The sequence below is a fragment of the Penicillium chermesinum genome (genome assembly GCF_028974085.1).
Source record: "Penicillium chermesinum strain IBT 19713 chromosome Unknown utg000006l:1.0-2335141.0:1.0-2336784.0, whole genome shotgun sequence".
Lineage (NCBI taxonomy): Eukaryota > Fungi > Ascomycota > Eurotiomycetes > Eurotiales > Aspergillaceae > Penicillium > Penicillium chermesinum.
In genome coordinates, this window is record NW_026695316.1 from 1,128,274 (window position 1) to 1,147,125 (window position 18,852).

The following is an 18,852-nucleotide window of genomic DNA, read 5'->3' on the forward strand; positions in this document are numbered from 1 at the left end:
TTTTACCCTTTTTTTTTTTTCTTTTTTGGATCCGTGATTCGTGAGATGATCCGCCTGAGATCAGTAGATAAATCAGAAGGTCCCCCCAAGAAGCCCCAAGAACCCTCTCGAAAGCCCCCCCTTCCAGGAAACCACCCGTGGTACCGCAGATTCTGCCAAACCAACGCCTAAGAGCCAGGGGCACGCTCACGTGGTGCAATAGGGTGGATTCCTTCCCCTTGTGACCCCGATTGGAGTATGGACATCCTCGGGCGCCATCTTTTCAAGCCAGAAGTCCCTCGTCCCGCGAGAAATGGGTCGTGAATCTCTGCCAAAGCCCCCGAATCACAGGCAAGCGTGTCGCATGTGACTTAGAACTGGTCAAGCTATGGTACCTGAACGATTCGGTTTGGCGCAGCCCGTAGAAAGTGCCTAAACAGAAGCGGGCAAGAAACCCGCAAGCCAAACCCCGCAAAAGTCACAAACGTCACGGCTGCATTTGCGATCCTGCAACCCTGAAGGGGGTTCCGAGACGGAAAATAAAATCTCGATTTTTTGGCCTCGTACAGCCCAGAAAAAAAAAGCCTGAGAAGATAAAGTCCCCAACCCGACAGCGGCGAGCGTCTGATTGGAAGTGAAGTAAGAGATGCAATACATGTTACATAAGACCCATGGAAAGGGCCCCGGGGTTTGGAGAACGTTGATGCAAGATCCAGCTATAACGTCATCTCGCGGAAAACGCTGCCTTCTATACCTGCCCCGAAAAAAGAGCGAACAAGCGAACTGCAATCCCCCACGGCTCGCTACAAATCCCTGTGGTTTTTGGGGGATGCCTTGGAATCCACAGTCCTAGACCGTCTAGACTACGTTAGAAAAAGAGGCAGACAAAAATGCGGTGACCCCAGAGATTCGGTCTTTTAGGTCCTTATCTTCCCCACTTAGTCGCCTTGACCCCCTCCAGCGGCAGCCCCCGATCTCCGCGGAGCAGGAACCCCCCAAGACCCAATCGCTTTATGGCAATCTGGCGTGATCATTGCGCTTAGAAGCAACTTGTGTTACCGCGATGTGACCTACGCAATTTCCATGTGAGCGGACATACAATCATTATGCGAGGATCGTGGTTGTTCTATTCCCTTGCCCCCCCACCTCTTCTCCCACGTCCGGTCATGGGGCAGATCCAGCCATCATCCACCGACTGCGGTCACCACTGCTCTCATTCTCCTCAAGCTCCCGCTGACTGTTTTCGCACGGGTCGATCCCGGCCAGGCCCCAAACCCCAGGTTTTCGGCGGGCCAGAAGCTCTGCGGCGGGGAGCTCATCCGAGTGCAAGTGGGCGCCAGATTTGCGGAGCAGGAGCACATGATCTGACAGGCCAGCATTGGCCGCCAGGAACAATGGCGTGCGGCCATTGCGATTCCGCAGGTGCACCGACCCTCCGTGTGAGAGCAGGAAGTGGAGGATCGAGATGGACGGCGAGGTCGCCGCTAGGTGCTACAGAGCGATCGCATCAGATTAGCCATAGAAACTTCACAAGTCGGAGAGTGTGATAGCGGAGCACTTACGATGGGGGTATTGCCGGAGTAGTCGGCATCATTGAGTAGCCAGTGGCGTTCCACATTGAGGATCGTTTTGACTCGTTCGAGATCGCCTTGCGCAATAGCATACCCCATTGCGGTGAGGGTCTGCACGCGTTCAGGGAGAGCCCCGTCCGGATGACGGAAGACGGGCTGCGAGGATTCGGTCAGTTCGCCGCGGAGGGAGATCGACATGTCCTTGGCGACGGACTCAGGGGTGGCGTCTGGAAAGGCCAGGAGATAGGCAAGCTTGGTTAGGGCTGCCTCAGTAGTCATGTCGAGGCCGGCTACTACGCCCGCCCGGGAGAGACTCATGCCTGTCGCGTAGACGGGGCTGACACTTCCTGTAAGACCTGAATATCGGGTATTAATATGCTCCATTAATTTTGAAGGGGATTGGGGTTGGAGTCAATATTGGTGGGGTTGGGAGGGTGCAGCAAGACTTACATTGGGTAATGTTGACTATAACGATTCCTCGTTGAATAGCACTGGCCAGGACGTTAATCATGGCATTATCCTGGCCCGAGGGCGCATTGCCAGCACCAAAGGTCTCCAGGATGAGGCCACGCAGCCCATTCAGCTTCAGCACAGCATCGACCATTTCAGGCTTAATTCCGGGGAAGATACGTAGGCACGCGACATGGGTCGTGTCAAGATTGGTGTGGATACGGAAATGATCGAGGCTGGTAGGCCGGTGCACCATGTCCCAGTTCACATTGGTCCGCATCGACGTCGTAATCGCTAAGGGAGGACAGTTGGGAGCATCGAAAGCGGCAAAATCACTGGCAGCCACCTTGGTCGACCGATTCCCCGGAAGAGCCGGTTGTTGAAGTACAGACACACTTCGGGAATCATGAAGTGGCCCGCTACGACCAGCGAACCAAGCAGGTTGTCAGTCGCGTCATTTTGCAGCTCCAGCATGGGCGCTTGGGACCCTGTGAGCACAACCGGCTTGCCCAGATTCTGGAGCATAAAACTGAGAGCGGAACATGTGTATGCCAGGCTGTCGGTGCCGTGGAGAATTACAAATCCATCGAATAGAGTGTAATTCTGGAATACGGTCTGGGCAATCTCCGCCCAGCCCTTTGCATCAATCGAACTACTGTCCAGCAGCTCCTCAAACTCATAGACGGTGTAGCGCACGCGGCGGCCGTATGCGGTCACGGGAGTCCGTAAGCTCTGATGCTCCTTGACGGTCCCTGCGGCAGTAGTTACCACATCCATCGATAAGGGCTCAGAGCCATCGTTGAATGAGGGCACCCGGGCCATACACTTGTCTTGGAAGCCTCGGGCAGGTACAAAGCCCGATGGAGATTGCTGCATGCATATAGTTCCGCCAGTCATGATGATCAACACGCGGGATTCCAGGATCGCCTCTCGGGGCTTGTCTCCCAAAATGGGGAGGGTATTTTCTGGGGAAGCCATTGGGGCTCGACTGTTGGGATACGCAGGTCCCAATGGGTGGATGAGCGACTGCTTCTAATAGTCGAGCGCCCGCAGACAATATTCACTTGGGATTTTGGAGGCTATCGCATGAACCCCAATTTGTGCCTCTTGGCGATAAATTAGGATTAGCGGGCGGACTGCGGGGTGTGGCGGGCGACCAGAAAATTCTTTCCTTGCTTTTCGAAAATCGCATGAAACCAGGCGAGGCCACAGGGCGTGCCTACGGCAGGTCAGGTCGATCAGAGCTGCCTAGGTGAGCGGATGCTGAACGAGGACCCCAAGGTGGGCTCCGATTTCATTACGTACGGACATGGTGGCGGCTTTTCTTTTTTTTTTTTTTTTTTTTGGTTGGAGGCGGTTATCCAACTCTAACTTTGGAATTCTCCTCCACCGTGGCCCAGCTGCCCCTGCACTCGGCCACTAGAGTCTTGCACTAGTAGCCTTGGCCATTCTAGATGCATCGTATCACGACGGTAAACAGGCTTATTGGGAGAAACCGCTGGGGCCTTCAAGCAAAGAAGTCGCCGGGGTTCGCCCACGTGGACTCTCATTGCTTTTTCGGCCCTGCGAGTTCCGTTCAATGTTCTCCTCGTCCAATTCGTTCAAATATACTAAATATCTGTTTACTTCAGGCACTAGTCATCCAGGGGATTCTTAAATGCGATATGCTCTTGATCTTATGCCTGAAGAGCCTCGATCACATGACAAGGTCGATTGCTGCTACGCTCGAATAACATTGGATCACCAACCTTCAGAGTATGTACTCTGTCTAGAAGAATTTGACATTTTTCTGGCGGAAGCAATTCCAGATGGACATGAGTTGTCAGAGGCTCTGACGAGACTGGGCGCTCAGAGTCTGCTAGGCAATAGATCTACTAACCCATTGGTATTTTCAGTTCTGTAGCAGACTCGAGGATCTCGAGAGCTTGGACGAGAGGGGCTCGGCAATCTCCGCCTCCAGGTGACTGCAGTTGCGCTCCAGACTCGGAAGGCTATAGTCTGTGGTCCTTTGAGAACCTTACGTTGACAATTTTCTAGGAATCGATTGCTAACAAGATCCCTTCTCCCAAACCATCTCATCTTTCAGTCGAACGTAATGCATAATTTTGGAAATTTATGAATAAGCAGCCCGGATGGTCTAGTCGTATGATTCTTCGTTTGGGTAATTCCAACTTCGAAGAGGTCCCGCGTTCAAATCGCGGTTCGGGCCTGTACTTTGTTTTTCTTCTCCCCTTTTTGCCGTTGAGCTTCTTCATTTTGTCTCTATTCCCGCTTCATCTGTTATATTATAATATAATGTATGAGTGAAGCGTGGAAATCCAGAAGTAGCATTCAGTTCGACTGACCGCAGGTTTGGTCTGTCAGAAGCTTTTGCTACATACTCATATCAGCTCATTTTTATCTCGATAATTTAGCGCCAGTTATTAGGTAGCCCACGCTTTGTCGGTAATAACAGGACAAGTAGTCTATTTTGGAGCAAGCCCTAAAAAAAGCTTTTCATTGTACCATGATAACGCCATTCTTATTTCTCCGATACGATACAAATTTCGTAAAACCCCATCAGTGGTAGTAGAGGAAGGGCCATGAAATGTATCAGTTGAGAGAGGGAAATTGATATTGCGGAGGTTCAATTGAATTGGGAAAAAAAAAGAGAGAAAACAAAAAAAGCAAAGTATAGGCCCGAACCGCGATTTGAACGCGGGACCTCTTCGAAGTTGGAATTACCCAAACGAAGAATCATACGACTAGACCATCCGGGCTACAAGATGATAATAACCGAAGATCTTTGCAATATAGGAGATCGGGGTATGTTCAGGCTTCCTTACAGATACTCAATTGTCTAGTATGGCCCCCGGGGCCTTAAGACCGCTGCTTAGTAGTCTCGATAAAGGTGAATCTGTTACTGGGAGTGGGAGAAGTACTAGACTGGGCTATGGCCTCTAATTTATACCTCATAATTAAGTCACTCAGCCAATGCAACCTGTTTCATTCCAACAGTCCTCATTGAATTCGTTCATCACCATCTTGAAGGTGCTAGACTCATGACGCTAATTGAACATTTCGGAGTGAGAACATACATTGCCAGGCTCGCATATTCGCGAACATCCTGGCTGCACCGACACAAGTCTTATTCTCCTCGAACTCGCAACGCCCCGCGCACCGTCCATTGGCAAACGGCCCCAAAGGCCTAGTGACTCATGGTGAAGCGTGAAGGTAATCATCCGTGGTCTACCCCTTCGAATAGTGTGCTCTCCGAAGGTTACTACTCGTAGCGTGTACGTTGAATCATAGCCAGGACAGATAAACTTTATTGACATGTAACGAGGCATATCGTCAATTCTAGCTATGTGTCATAATGGTAAGGAAAGGATGGAAGAGGACCTAAAGAAAAGCAGTATTCGGCGTGTCTGCAGACCTTCCTTTTGAACCCCCCCAACAGCGTTAGTTCTTGCGCCGGATGGCACTCATCTGCCCATTCTTAGACTGAATAGTCTTACTGCCCACCACAGCTGCAGCAGTACCGCTCACCTGGTAAGTTCTCTGGCCGGAGGAGGAACTGTTAGATCGACCACTGGATTTGGGGGTAGGGCTGGTTAGAGGAGCCGGAATTTGCATAGTAGCCTCCTTGCTGGGGGTAGCCTTCCTGCTTGATGTATTGTCCATGCTCAGGGAAGAAGCCTTGCGCATTATTCATGTGACCATTGTGATCTTGCTGAATGTTCGGATTATCTGCTACGGGACCGGACCCAAAATATCTCGGGTCGGAGTTACTATTGCTAGAGCTACCAGAGTTGTAGTAGTACGGCATCTTCTGGAGTCCAGGAGAAGGTCGGTGGGTTGTGGTGTGATAGACGGCTAGCTGATGCTTCGGCCTGGAGCCTTGGGGCCTTGATTTTTCTTAAGTTGAAATGTTGTGTTTTGGAGATTGAAGGGTAGATGCGTGAGTTTATAGTTTAGGTTAGAGAATCGAAAGCTTGAATTAGTCACTTAATGAAGACTTACTATCTTATTGATACTAGTATTGAAGAGAGAAAGCTTTCGATAATAACAATGCAGTTTGATAAAGAAAGTCTAATCGTCGCTTTCTTTTTCACCCAGTCAAAGACTGTATAAGTAGCTAGATCTTTCAACAAAGCCCTGGAGAGGCTTTGAAATATCACGTAAAACATCTAGTATCCGACTGGACAAATTAAAGAGTCCAGCTGACTGTCTCGGAGTATGAGATTTATTGGTAATAGGAGAAAGGCTCTCATACCATTCTAGATGGTTTGAAACATCTCTACGAGAGGTCATTGTGCTTCATACAAGCGCAAGGCATCAAAGCAACCTAAATTTGAAGGAGTGGGGACATTATTCATTTCAAGGTTCAAACAAAAGATACAATCGTGACTGATACACATTAGGAATAATACAATGATGGCCCCAGAATTGTTATACATTCCCATCAAGGGTTAGGATTGAACTGGAACACGTCCTCTTCCATCAGACCCCACATGTACTGATTTCCCGAAAACCAATTGCCAAGCTGCATAGCTGGCGACATTTCAGCTCCCGGTATCGACTCTTGGGCATCAGCATGAGGCCGAGAAGCCGAGAAGGCTACATTCAAACTCTGCGTAGGATTATTTTTGGGGGTATATGCATAGGAGCCATGTCTGGCTGGAGAAAGGATTGGTTGCTAGCCATGACATTGCTAGGCGCTAGACCAAGAGCACTGAGATAGGCGTCAAACTCTTGACCAACTGAGACAAGCTCTTTGTCTTCGTCGGTCTTTCCCCGGGCCTTTGTTTCGACGTATAAGCGCGCAACAGTACCGAGTACCGAGCAGATGTTGTGGAGCCGGTCAATGGCTCGGGAGAATGCGCGGAGAGGAACAAGGGATGCGACGAACTCTTCCAGGAGGATGAGGTCGTTATCATCAGAGCTTGTAATGACGTGACAGAAGATCACGATGAAGGGAACGAAGGGAGATACGAGGATTGCGCTGTGGACCTTCGATTAGATTGGAAATGTTTCATTAAGTCCTAAGGGGTACGCACGAATGCATATACGAGCATCGGATGGTCTCGCTTGAATCTTTCAAAGCCGTAACGCAATCCTGGTGCTCCTCTAGAGCGCTTCGGGCAGTCTCAACACATTCGTGTGTGAATGTGCTGGATGCTGCGTCTTTTGGTGTATCAGGGATCGCGCGATAAATCAAAGTCATGATCGCGAGTCGCATGATTCTGTCCGCCTTGAGATAAATTTTATCCCCTTCTGGAATATCAGGGGTGCAAGATACTATGCTCTGCGCAAGTTAGCAAATACCCTCGCTTTAATTGAGCGCCTTGACTTGCCTCGAACGGTTCGATAACATGCTTGATCATCTCCGCAGCTAACGCCCGAGCACGGGCAACTCGTTCACTTTCAGGTTGGTTCAGAGCCGCAGGGCTATACAAGAGGGTAAATATCTTGTTTTGGATGATTGCTTGTCTGGTCCAAAGGGAATACAGCTCTTCCCAGAGACCCAGTTGATCAAAGCTTTCGGAGGGAGGTGGAAGGCTGATTTCGAACTCCTGGATGACACTCGCGCGCCCTAGTCGGAGCGACATTAAATTTAGAGTTGAGTATGCAGACCAGAACAGGATTTGCTTCCTCTTTTGAACGTCAATTGGATCTGTTTCCATCGAAGACAAACGATGATATCCCAATGTCTGGCACATATGGATAGCAGTAGAGGCCAGAGTCCAGCCCAGTGAGGGCTTGGAGATGTCGATCCCGTGAAGCGCCTGTTCAACTTGTTAACCCTCTTTCATACCTAACGCATGAATCAAGCTTACTCCAAGTATGAGAGCCACGATAGATTCCATAGTAGCTGACATAAGGATATTCAGATTTGCCAAAGCCACTTCAAGATTATCTTTGCACATCTTTGTATATCGATTATGCTCTTCTCTTAGAGCGGGATCGGTCTCGTAGAATCCAAGTTCTAAAAAGACCCCAAAGAGACCATAGTTTGTGATAATGAATGCTGCATCAGTATAGTCCTCGGTGCAAAAGTACACTTCTCGGCATTTCTCGATGAAATAATCAACTGAAAAAAAAGGTATATATCCACTAAATAGAAGTGTCGATTTCTCTAGATGCTCGTCATCAGCCTGGATCAACGGTGGACGCAAAGACAAAACAAACCTTTAAGGTTTCTCAATACCGACAATACTAGTGGCAAAGGGGGCAGCTCTAGATCGCGAACATCCCGTCGCATTGACCCGTGATTCAGAAATTGAACCACTTGAGGAGCAGTTTCTCGACGTTTATTCTGAAGTTCAACCATCTTCCTCAGTGATGAGAGCGCTTCGCTCATCCTAGGATTTGAGAAAACATCAGGAGTACTGCGCGAAACGGCAGTTTCTAAGAACTCTTGCGCATAAGCCGAGTGAGAAGCAAGCGAAGACGGATCTTCATATTCATAAATTGGATCGAGCTGGTCGAGGGGCTTTTCCGGAGTGTACTCGGAATTTTTCAAAGAGTGAGCCTGCCCTGATGCCGTGAAAGGCATGCCCCCTTGGGGCAAAGGCGACGTCTGCGACGAAGAAAAGGATTTGCTCAGATTCGATCCATGAAACCTTGAGGAAAGAACGAGCTCCCGAAGTGCTTTCTCAATGCCCCCAAGACGCTCCTCGATGGAGTCGATCTTTTTCTCACTGTGACCATGTTAGTGATTGCATATTCGGCAGTTTCGCAGGAAATGCGACACACTATTGACTAGATATGAGGACCCTCCGTCGCGGCTCATGCGGTCTCTGGCCTTCGCCTGTCGAGCGACAAGCTATATTGGCGTTGCGGCAATTGGAGCAGGGAGCCCGCTTATCGCAACGAATCTGTGCCAGGATCAGCCTTGCTGGTCAAAAATATAGATCAAGGAGCAGTTTGCTTTTCTAAGCCGACATTGGTCGCACTAAACAAGGGTGATATAGTCAGCCATACAAGACCCAAACGATCCATCTGATGCGGTTCCATCTCATGGAGGTTATACAAGCTGGAGTACATACAGCACGCCGAGCCAAATTGCCCAGGTCTCGATCATCGTGATCGGAGCCATCAGGTTCCATGGCCCAGATTGAATAACAAGTCGCTGTTACGCGTCCAGAGTGCCACACACTCGATACTCTCTCAAAGAGCCTGTCGGGGAGAAGGCTGCCTGGGGTCTCTATTGCAACGGGTTGGTCACGTGCAGGAGTCGGCGCTTCCGATCAAAGAAAAATGAAACTTCGGTACTGAAACTATCATACAAAGCGATTGTTTGAAGCTAATGGCTGCAGATATTGAACGTAGGTTTACGGAGTGTTGATTGTGATGCGCCTGTCGAGTCGTTAAGTGACGTTGAAGCGCCCGTAGAATACCCCGGGGTAGAAGGGCGCCCAGCACACCTATATACTTGTATGGTCTATCCAGCAAAACTGAAGCAATGGGGGTACTAAAGCAATATACACAAACAAAAAAAATTCCCCAAAGGATCCTCATTCATCTGAGGCTAAAGGGGGGTCTCCAATCTCCGTTGCTTTGCCAAACGCCAGCGGGGCTGTAATTTCCTGCATCTACCCCCCTTAAGAAAGCAAACCTGAAGAAAAGATCCTCTGGTTCGTCAGCATCATCACCATCACCAAGTAGGAGAGAGTTAGTGCCTAAAGCAGAGTCATCAATTCCCCGTCTTCTGAGAACAGGCGACTGCTGAAGTTCGAGGCCATCATGGCCGTGCCGGTGCCACGTGAACTCGCCCCGCTCATCTTCGTCCAAGTAGCTGCGCCAACGCTCAACATCATTCAGCAGGACTGAGATTCCGTCCACGGAAAGACTTTTCATTCGCTCATGTTCCCATAGGGAAAAGGTGATGTTACCATTGCCGCGGTAGGTTGCATTGGATCCCACATCAGGCAGCTCAATTCGGATGGAAGAGGCTGTGATATTGGGATACGTAGATCCCCACCAGTCACCACCGCCACTTCGTCCAGGCGCTAGCTCTCCCAAAGAAGCAGGAGTCTCGATAATGGAAGCAAATCCCCACCTGGCAATCCCGTTTATGAATAAACCAAGTAACAAGCCTTGATACACTAGAGACGGACGGGTGGGGAAAGCCGTACCTGGCATGAGCAAGATTGCCAGGATGTAGTGATGGATGCGGAGTCGCAGGCCAGGTAAGGGGGCAAGGACTATGATGAAAAGAGCCATGGTCCCATAAATCTTCAAGTACCGTGGCATGAGCCCACCTTGGCGAATTTGCCATGCTTGGCTGAGGACAACGGTGAGAACAGTTGGCAGTACGATTGCCAGTGCCAACTTGGCCCCGGGTTGTTGCTGGATGTCCATTGGGGTAAGACGTTTCAGAGGAATCCATCGTGCAAAAGTATAGTTGTTCAAGGTTCCAATGAAAAGAGGGGGTAAGAACAACAGCATCTTCTCCAGTTGGTAAGAAGGAGAAGAAAGTGGCTTCAGCACAGGTAAGGAACAGAATTTGAATAATACATATACAACGAATGTTGCAGGCAAGAGTCGAGACAAGAGGGTTGAGACAAGTTCCGTCAAGTAAGGATACGATGGAGGATCCGCGACCAACCCCGTATGCGAGAACATCATGAAGAAGGTACTGAAGAACAGCACCGCTGGCGATGTACAGAACAGCCACAGGAGACCAACAGCAGTGGCAGTGACCCCAAGCAGGGACCATCGCGGGTCAGCCGGGCAATTGCTTTGCGAAGAGGACAACTCCAAAAAGCTGAAAGACTTGGGGAATGTGGACGGAAAGGCTATCGACTTGATCTTGTTTCGGTCTACCGAGGGAACGAGTGTGCAGCGCCCTCGAGTTGAACAACACCGCAGCCACCGTCAACGTTCGAGATGGCACCGGAGTGGATTGCAGCTTGGCAGATGAAGCTGTCCGCCCGGTATATAGCCGGATCGGACGAATGCAACTTTGGCCCTCCGATCACAAGCCCCTGGTAGTTGAGAGTCTGGTTTCCAACCACATGGGGTTCCGTCAAGATGGTGTCGCGACAATTCGCCGGGCATCGGAAGGCGATCTTCGAGGAGGAGAAAGGCCGGCAATCGTTTCCATTCATACCACACCCGTTATCGAATTCCCTACACACAAACGGTCAGTTGTGGGTTCCCACACGCGGCTCGTAGTAATTCACATACCAAAAATTGGAGGAGCATGAGAGGGTCTGCAGCTGGCCGTAGCCCTCTATGTACCCTGCAGAGCGAGAGTGAAGGAGAACCAGGAACCATGGCAAGAACCAGGACAAATATAATAGTAACAAAAGAACGATCTTATGTCTGCGCTTCGGAAGAAGGCGATCTAGATACTTGACAGGAAGTTCTTGCAAGCGGGGAAACAACGGTTTCAAGAGAAGGGTATGTGGCGGATCAGGTCCCCTGACCCAATTTGCAGTCGCGCGCCCGGCTTTTCGTAAGGGGAGAGGGACCCAAGTCCATCGATACGATTTGGATGATTCCTGCAGCCATATGGGTAGAGGGCTGCCGGCTTCGACATCCGGTGGCGGGAAATCCTCGGAGTCTTCGGGATTGGCGTTGGCGAAATACTCCTCGTCTTCGAGTAGCGGGGTCGAGTAGTGCCGAAGGCCGTCACGACGACTCTCTCCGGTCATGGCACCGAGTCTATAGCAAAAGAAATGAACGACAGTATAGTATATGTTGAGCTGAGGATATGGCAAACGAGCGTTGGGGCTATGATGTCGATGCCGGAGCGGTCGGGCGCTAACGCCGGAGTGGAGATTTCTCCGAACAGTGGGTTCTTCTCCAACTAGGGGGATGTCGCAAAGAGCCTCAGGAACCTCAGCTCGAAGTTTGGTTTCGGGATAAAGAGTGGCCGTGAGGTAGATATATATGGTTGGTGGAAGAGGAGAAATAGAGGGAGAACTGACGTTGCGGCAAAAGGTGTGGCAGCCACTTGGCAGCCAATGAGTAGCCAATCATGGGCCGTGCTGCCAAAGGGGCCGGAATCGCCTGCATTCCAACCTTCAAAGAACTTGAACTCTTAGAACACCTTCTTAAGCCGATCAGATATAGGCTCGTGTGTGGAGTTCGTCAGGGGAGAAAATCTACCGAAAATTTAAACAGCTTTAGTCCTGCAGTACGACGCAGGGGATGACGGCGCCTTATGGCCTTGACTCGGCTTGCCTTGTCCCACGTCTGATACCTCAACACCGATAGCTCATCATATGATGTTCTGGCGGAAGCCGTGGCCGTTGGAGTTGTATCTATTCTGATCTTGTAGCCATTAATTCTACTAGCATCTGAGAAATGGACAGCCGTCGATCACTCGCTCTTCGGGCCCCACGTGATTACATGGAGCCCATCGACTGGGTGCGCGTTGTATGTCGTTCCAAGGTGATAATTACCCCGGGGATACATTGGGGCTTCCCCTACCTTTGGAATCCTCCGAGTCTCTCAGCTTCGTGCCTTTAGACCATGGTCGGGCAACGAGTAAAAAAGAGGATTGTCATTATCGGATTGCGACTCTTCGCTATATCTGCCCTGCTGTATACGGCCACACGTATCGTCATATTTGCACAGCTCTTCGGCAAATTTAAAGACCATTCCGGAATTCGTTTGACACAAGAGGAGATATTCGAGGCGCATAATTTGTCTGATATACGCACCCCTGTGGTGCCGAAAATCATCCACCAAGTGTTCCATAACTGGCATGATGCCACTGACAAACCCCTCCCCGCCAAGTGGGAGTCTACGCGACAAAGCTGCATTGACTTGAACCCTGGTTGGGAATACAAGGTGAGCACATAAAAGTCTCATGTTGTAATCGGAAGTCCATGTATAAGTTAACCAGATATCCCAAAGCTGTGGACATCTCAGGATTCTCGAACGCTGATCCAGCTCTATTTCCCTTCTTTTCTCAGGACATACGACGGCTACAAATACCCCATTCAAAGAGTGGACGTCGTTAAATATTTTGCATTGCGCAAATATGGTGGAATCTACATTGATCTAGACAATGTAAGCGATTTCATCCGGGTATCTGTACGCCGGATGTTCCGTGCTAATTTCTTACTGGTTACAACCAGGGATGCTCGGCAAATCTCGAGCCTCTTACTTATTATCCAGCTTTCACTATCGACGGTGGGCAAGGCGCCTTGAGCAATAACATCGTCGGTGGACAGCCCCATCACCCATTCTTCGTCCTCCTCACAGACAATCTTGGCCCTTGGAATTGGAACTATCTGCTACCCTACGTCACGGTAATGTTTGCCAGTGGGCAGTGGTATTTGACGGCCATATGGGAAAAGTATCATTCACTACTAAGAGATGATGGATCGGTGGAGGGTTTCAAAGGTGATTCGTGGGGGATCTTGTATCGGGTGCTGAACGACCTACGGCCAGGAGCTGATCGCTTAATCTTCTTTACGCAAGCAGTAGGGGAGTCTTGGGCAGATTGGGATTACCGGCTACTCAAGACTATTGGAGACTACATCTTATTGGTTGTCTTGAGTGCCTGGTTAGCCGCGGGTGGGGTTATTTGGTTCTATATACGAAGGAAGGCTCGACGAAGGCCCGATTTTCAATACGAGCCCATGATGGCTTGAATCCAAGAGGACTGATTAATAATTAACTAACTAATGGCTGTGATTATTAGTTAAGTTAAAAGAGTCCTGTCAAATGTCAATTTCAGGTTTCGGAACCATCTGGATCTCCACCAACTAATCCTTTCTGGGGTCGAGCGACATGGGGTCGATATTCCGCAATCGTGTCTGTTGGACCAGACCTCCTCAGGGTACTGCGTAAGGTGGCTACCGAGTCTGGAAAAGAGGCGCGCCCTAAGATAGGCCGGACTGCCTAGACTCTATCGCCCAATCAATCGATCCTATCAGGAGCGGCGACTTAATCTATCAAGGCTCGGGGCTCGGATCCCAACGGTTATTGCTTATCAAAGCATCGCCTGGGATTGTGCGGGGATTCAGGGTAAGACAGGAAGATCTCCTAGATCCTTTTTTTTTTTTCCATTTCTTCAATCGCTCTTTCATCTTCCCTCGCCAGCTCTTTGCTGCCAGAACCTTTCGACTCCTCCAGTGTGGGCCATCTGCAAGGCCGTTGAACCTGCAGCCGATCAATATGTCAGCTGCGCCGCTCGACCTATCACACCACTTCTCCTTTGTGAGCAAGAACCGACATCTCAGCGATGTCAAGGACTTCTATAAATACTATTTGATTCCAGGGATCGCAAATTTCGCGGGGGGTGAGTATTGACTTTCGATGTAACGTGACCCATCTAATTAATGTCATATAATTGTAGGCATGCCACATCCGTCCTACTTCCCTTATGATAGTCTCGAGGCCTCTGTCGCTCGGCCACAGCGCCTGCAGCCAGCTAATAGTGGAGACGCGAGTCCAGAAAAGTTGATTATTCCCAAGGATCCGCAGACTACCGACCCGAACCTGCGCATTGACTTGAGTTCTGCGCTCCAGTATGGCACCGCCGGCGGTTACCCAGCATTGCTCTCGTTTCTGCGCCAGTTCACGCGGGATCATCTCCATCCCAATATTCCGTATGCCGGGGGCCCTGACGTGATCATTAGCTGTGGCAATACCGATGGCTTGGCGAAAACCATTGAGCTTTTCACCAATACCTGGAATGCCGACCGCGATTGGATTCGACAAAGAGAGGGCATGCTATGCGAAAAGTTCACATACATGAATGCGGTCCAAACCGCTCGCCCACGAGGCCTCAATATAGTCAGCGTAGCCATGGACGGAGAAGGCATGCTCGCAGCTGGCAAAGGAGGCCTAGCCGACGTGCTAGAGAACTGGGATTTTCGACGTGGCCGACGACCCCATCTTATGTACACCGTGACGTGAGAACCCCTATTACGGCCAAGCATCGGAGACTCCAATGACTTGATACTTACTTGCAACAGAATTGGCCAAAACCCGACCGGTGGCGTCTTATCCATTGAGCGGAAAAAGCAAATATACGCACTATGCCAGAAATACGACATCATCATCATTGAAGACGAACCCTATTGGAATCTGCAATACCCTTCTGCTTACGAAATGGAAGCGCGATGTCGGGGCTTGGCTTGCCCACCTCCGCCAAACTTTAATGCGAACAAGAAGTCCTCTGGCTATTCCTTTTTGGATTCCCTAGCGCCCTCGTATCTGTCCATTGACACGGAGGGGCGCGTGGTGAGACTCGATACCTTTTCCAAAACCATTGCACCCGGGAGCCGCTGTGGCTGGATAACGGCGCAGCCCGCTGTGATCGAGCGCATCACTCGCATCACCGAGGTGACAACGCAGCAGCCCTCTGGCTTTGTGCAATCCGTCATAGCAGAAACCATTCTAGGGCAACAAGGCAGCAAGGATGCAGTTCGGTCATCTAAACTGCAGCCGGCTCACGCGTGGCAGCTCGATGGCTGGGTACGATGGCTAGAAGGTCTACGCGGCGGTTACGAGAGACGCATGAAATCCATGTGCACCTTGTTAGAAGATAACAAGTTCTTATTCTCCGAGACTTCAGCAAACTCAAGAAACCCCCTCGATTTTTCTGCCGATGAATGGGAAGTAGTCGACCGAGTCCAGATGTTTGATTTTGTCTGGCCTAAAGCGGGCATGTTCACGTGGATAGAAATGCATTTCGAGACGCACCCGTTGCGGTCGCAATACAGCCAGGAGGTTCTTTCCAAGGCCCTCTGGGTTCACCTTACGAAGGCACCAGCAAAATGTTTGGTAGGACCTGGAAGTATGTTTGCACCCACGCCAGAGTCGGCTGTACATGCGCAAAGATTCCTTCGCCTGGCATTTGCGCCGATGGATCCTGAAGATGTTACATCTTATACCCAGAGATTTATTGAAGGAGTCAAGACGTTTTGGCAACGCAAAGATCTCGATGGTCTAGATGATAAGCCCATGGCCATGCTTTCAGTCAAGGAAAATCCAGCTATTAACTTCCTTGGTCTTGGCTGCTAAGACAATCCGTCAGGTGCTGGGGTGGGAATCGAGAATTTCATATAGACGCAAACGCTCTAAATGTTCTCACGGGTTCAAGTTGGGCGTGAGAAGATGGGATCCTGAGTATTTATGATGTGAAAAACTCATTATATGTCAATTAAGATTTCAAGTCGGAATTCTATTGAGCTTCAAGACCCTATACTCCCGGTACCAGTAGCCATCATGATGGTTCCATTCCATGTTGTCAGCAATTCGAAGTTTGGCCGCAGTAGATCCGAGTTTCAGGCTTGCGAACAAGAATAGGTACCAGATTACTCTAAGAACTGGACTGGATCGAAGGTGAAATAAAAAAAAAAAAGGTATGTACTCATACTCAGTTCTGAATATCAGACCTGGAGTCTCGATATCGTTCTCGGAAGGTCTAACATACATAATCGTCCCAGGTATTATAGGATATATTAAGTACTCCAAAAGTCTCGATAGGGTATATCCCAGAAAGCCGATGTTCAATTATAGACTCGAGCTAGATGATTTAATAACAGGTAGGTTATGAATAGAAATATTGAATGTGCGTTGTACGACCAGAGCAATCCAGTGCCCACCGGTCAACATTGATGCCTGAGGTCGATTATAAACGTTCTGCGGGGAAATCGAATTTCCCGAAATCTTCTCCGCAGCTCGTCTGACCCCCAAAGCCATGCCCAATAATGTCGCAGCTCGATGACCTGACCAATCGAGAGTTGGCCGAAGAGATTGAAGCCATCAATGCCATCTACGAGCCCGAGACAATCAAAGTAGAGAGCAGCGCGCCCGCGCCCACGCCCGCTTCAACCGCCGACCCTAAGGCCCCTCTATCCGATACCGCACAAACAACAGTCACTCTCCAGATTCCCGGACAGCCGCATCTCTCATTTATCCCAGGGTTCGGAGCAACATACCCGGAAACACGACCTTCAATTCTCGGAACCGCATCGACAGCAGCGCGCGGCGAGGGCAAAATTGCCGTGGATATACTGGAAGATATAGTACAGCGTACCTGGCAACCTGGCGCCGTCTGCCTATTCGACGTGATCAGCGAAGCGGTTGAAGTCTTCCCAGAGCTCAGCATTGGAGGGGCCAAGGATGCAGTGGAAAGCGCGGACGCCACTGCGCACGGCCAGTCGTCAAACCAACCATCCGATACAGAAGCGGTAGCCAGGACCGCAGAGGATCTCGCCAGGATATCACTACGGGATGCGTTCGGACTTGAGGACCCGCCGGTGTGGGTTCTCTCTGATGTGATTTCCGAGAAGAAATCTGTGTTTTTAGGACGAGCCGTGCGCGTCGCCAATGTGGCGCAGGCGCAGGCTTGCTTGGAGCATCTCACCGCGACGGACAAGAAAGCTGCAATGGCAACACACAATATTAGCGCATGGCGTATCAAGCAGAAGAAGGATGGGGGGAAAGATGCGGCAGAGACGCAAATACAGGATTACGATGATGATGGTGAGACGGCCGCCGGCGGCCGCTTGTTACATGTGATGCAGTTGATGGATGTTTGGAACGTGCTTGTTGTGGTCTCGCGCTGGTACGGTGGTATTCAGCTGGGACCGGCACGCTTTCGACTCATCAACGATGCTGGCCGTGATGCCCTGGTCAAAGGCCGCTTTATCGAGGAAGCATCGGCGAGCTCGGAGAAAGGCAAGAAGAAGGGCAAAAAATGAACACTGACCATGATCAGCTTTAGACATCTAGCCGCAGTACATGCATGATGCATGACCACTTGAAGATCTTTCAAAAGCAATGTCCTGTGCTCGAGGGTTCCGGGAGAGCAGTGGGCAACTAGTCCAACTGCGCTGGGCTTGCAGAGCCCGACGGGAAATTTTCAATGTCTCCATTGCCACCCTATTTTGCTTTTGCTTGGCTGGGACCCTTAGAACGCTGCGGCGTACCATGGTGCTGGTGTAAGTTAGTAAGTGATTGAATGAACCTGGGCTAAAATCTCAAAGTGGAATTCCTGAGGTCTTCGCAGCATCTAATAGACCCTGACTCTAAACCAACCATTCCTAATTACCAGAAGAGAGTGTTCCCGTATCAAACAAAACAGTACATTGGTTGAGGGATATAGATAGATATGGCAGCGGTAGTGTGTGATATTCCCATGCTACGCTGGGCCAAGTCCGTTCTCCAAGCTCAAAGTTTGTCAAAAAAAGAAGGGATGTTACCCCTGCTCTGTTTGAATGGATTCCTCATGCCATACGGTTTCGAGGCAAGTCTGGCCCGAAGAGCCGGCGAGAATCTGCTGTTACTGCAGCAATGGGGCCGACTACGTTACCTCCCACTTGTATACCGTAGCAATTGTGGAAATCAAGGGTTAATCCCCTGCGTAGAGCCCCAGCGACCATTGCAAGCGAAGCCGAACATCTCCGCTTGTATGCGAAGTTGTCGACTTTTCATTTTTGCCAAGGTATTTCCACATATCCACACGCGTGGGCCAAAACATCATGTCCCCGCGAGAATAAGGCAATTAGACGAGTAGCTATTCGGTCCTTTGATTGCTGTGGACACAGCTGAAATTTAGCATGTCAAGCCATCCTCGCGTAGACGATTCAACTTCCCGGAATTTGCCTGCTGCATAAGTAGTGTGTTTAGATTGGCATCGGTGATCGAACTAGCAGTGTACCATGACACGAGTAGATTAATGCACGAGTTGAGGCAATTCTGGAAAGGCAAAGCGATCGAGTTCGAGCAGCTCATCCGCATCCCAAACTCTAGTGAACCCACTTGGTTCTGGTAGTATGAGCGGTGACTGTGGATCTCTGGGATGGCGCGCTAAAAATTCCAGGTTCTTTCAGTTCGGAGCTCGCACTGCACTGTTGGGAAAGTAGTTCAGGACGCACGCTATCAACCTGAA

The 18,852-nt window shown here is 50.1% G+C and overlaps 6 protein-coding genes across 6 annotated transcripts; 3 read left to right on the forward strand and 3 right to left on the reverse strand.

Annotated features, from left to right (window-relative positions):
• Nucleotides 1-1,143: 1,143 nt before the first annotated feature.
• N7468_008215 (putative lysophospholipase) lies at nucleotides 1,144-2,978 on the reverse strand (the record flags this gene model as incomplete). The annotated part of the gene is made up of 4 exons (XM_058477511.1): nucleotides 1,144-1,470; nucleotides 1,542-1,906; nucleotides 2,001-2,294; nucleotides 2,357-2,978. The coding sequence occupies 4 exons, from the start codon at nucleotides 2,976-2,978 to the stop codon at nucleotides 1,144-1,146; spliced, it is 1,608 nt and encodes a 535-aa protein (XP_058327856.1).
• Nucleotides 2,979-5,441: 2,463 nt separating this feature from the next.
• Nucleotides 5,442-5,687, reverse strand: N7468_008216 (uncharacterized protein; the record flags this gene model as incomplete). Its single annotated transcript, XM_058477512.1, has 1 exon — nucleotides 5,442-5,687. The coding sequence occupies one exon, from the start codon at nucleotides 5,685-5,687 to the stop codon at nucleotides 5,442-5,444; it is 246 nt and encodes an 81-aa protein (XP_058327857.1).
• Nucleotides 5,688-6,605: 918 nt separating this feature from the next.
• On the reverse strand, nucleotides 6,606-11,644 carry N7468_008217 (uncharacterized protein; the record flags this gene model as incomplete). Its single annotated transcript, XM_058477513.1, has 9 exons — nucleotides 6,606-6,984; nucleotides 7,040-7,225; nucleotides 7,308-7,768; nucleotides 7,820-8,073; nucleotides 8,172-8,683; nucleotides 9,032-9,114; nucleotides 9,582-10,752; nucleotides 10,812-11,117; nucleotides 11,175-11,644. 9 exons carry the CDS (start codon nucleotides 11,642-11,644, stop codon nucleotides 6,606-6,608), a joined length of 3,822 nt encoding a protein of 1,273 aa, XP_058327858.1.
• Nucleotides 11,645-12,467: 823 nt separating this feature from the next.
• On the forward strand, nucleotides 12,468-13,597 carry N7468_008218 (glycosyltransferase family 32 protein; the record flags this gene model as incomplete). Its single annotated transcript, XM_058477514.1, has 3 exons — nucleotides 12,468-12,788; nucleotides 12,855-13,010; nucleotides 13,079-13,597. The coding sequence occupies 3 exons, from the start codon at nucleotides 12,468-12,470 to the stop codon at nucleotides 13,595-13,597; spliced, it is 996 nt and encodes a 331-aa protein (XP_058327859.1).
• A 526-nt stretch (nucleotides 13,598-14,123) lies between these two features.
• On the forward strand, nucleotides 14,124-15,977 carry N7468_008219 (putative aromatic amino acid aminotransferase; the record flags this gene model as incomplete). The annotated part of the gene is made up of 3 exons (XM_058477515.1): nucleotides 14,124-14,247; nucleotides 14,305-14,863; nucleotides 14,927-15,977. The coding sequence occupies 3 exons, from the start codon at nucleotides 14,124-14,126 to the stop codon at nucleotides 15,975-15,977; spliced, it is 1,734 nt and encodes a 577-aa protein (XP_058327860.1).
• Nucleotides 15,978-16,666: 689 nt separating this feature from the next.
• N7468_008220 (IMPACT family protein) lies at nucleotides 16,667-17,662 on the forward strand (the record flags this gene model as incomplete). Its single annotated transcript, XM_058477516.1, has 1 exon — nucleotides 16,667-17,662. The coding sequence occupies one exon, from the start codon at nucleotides 16,667-16,669 to the stop codon at nucleotides 17,660-17,662; it is 996 nt and encodes a 331-aa protein (XP_058327861.1).
• Between the last annotated feature and the right edge of the window lie 1,190 nt (nucleotides 17,663-18,852).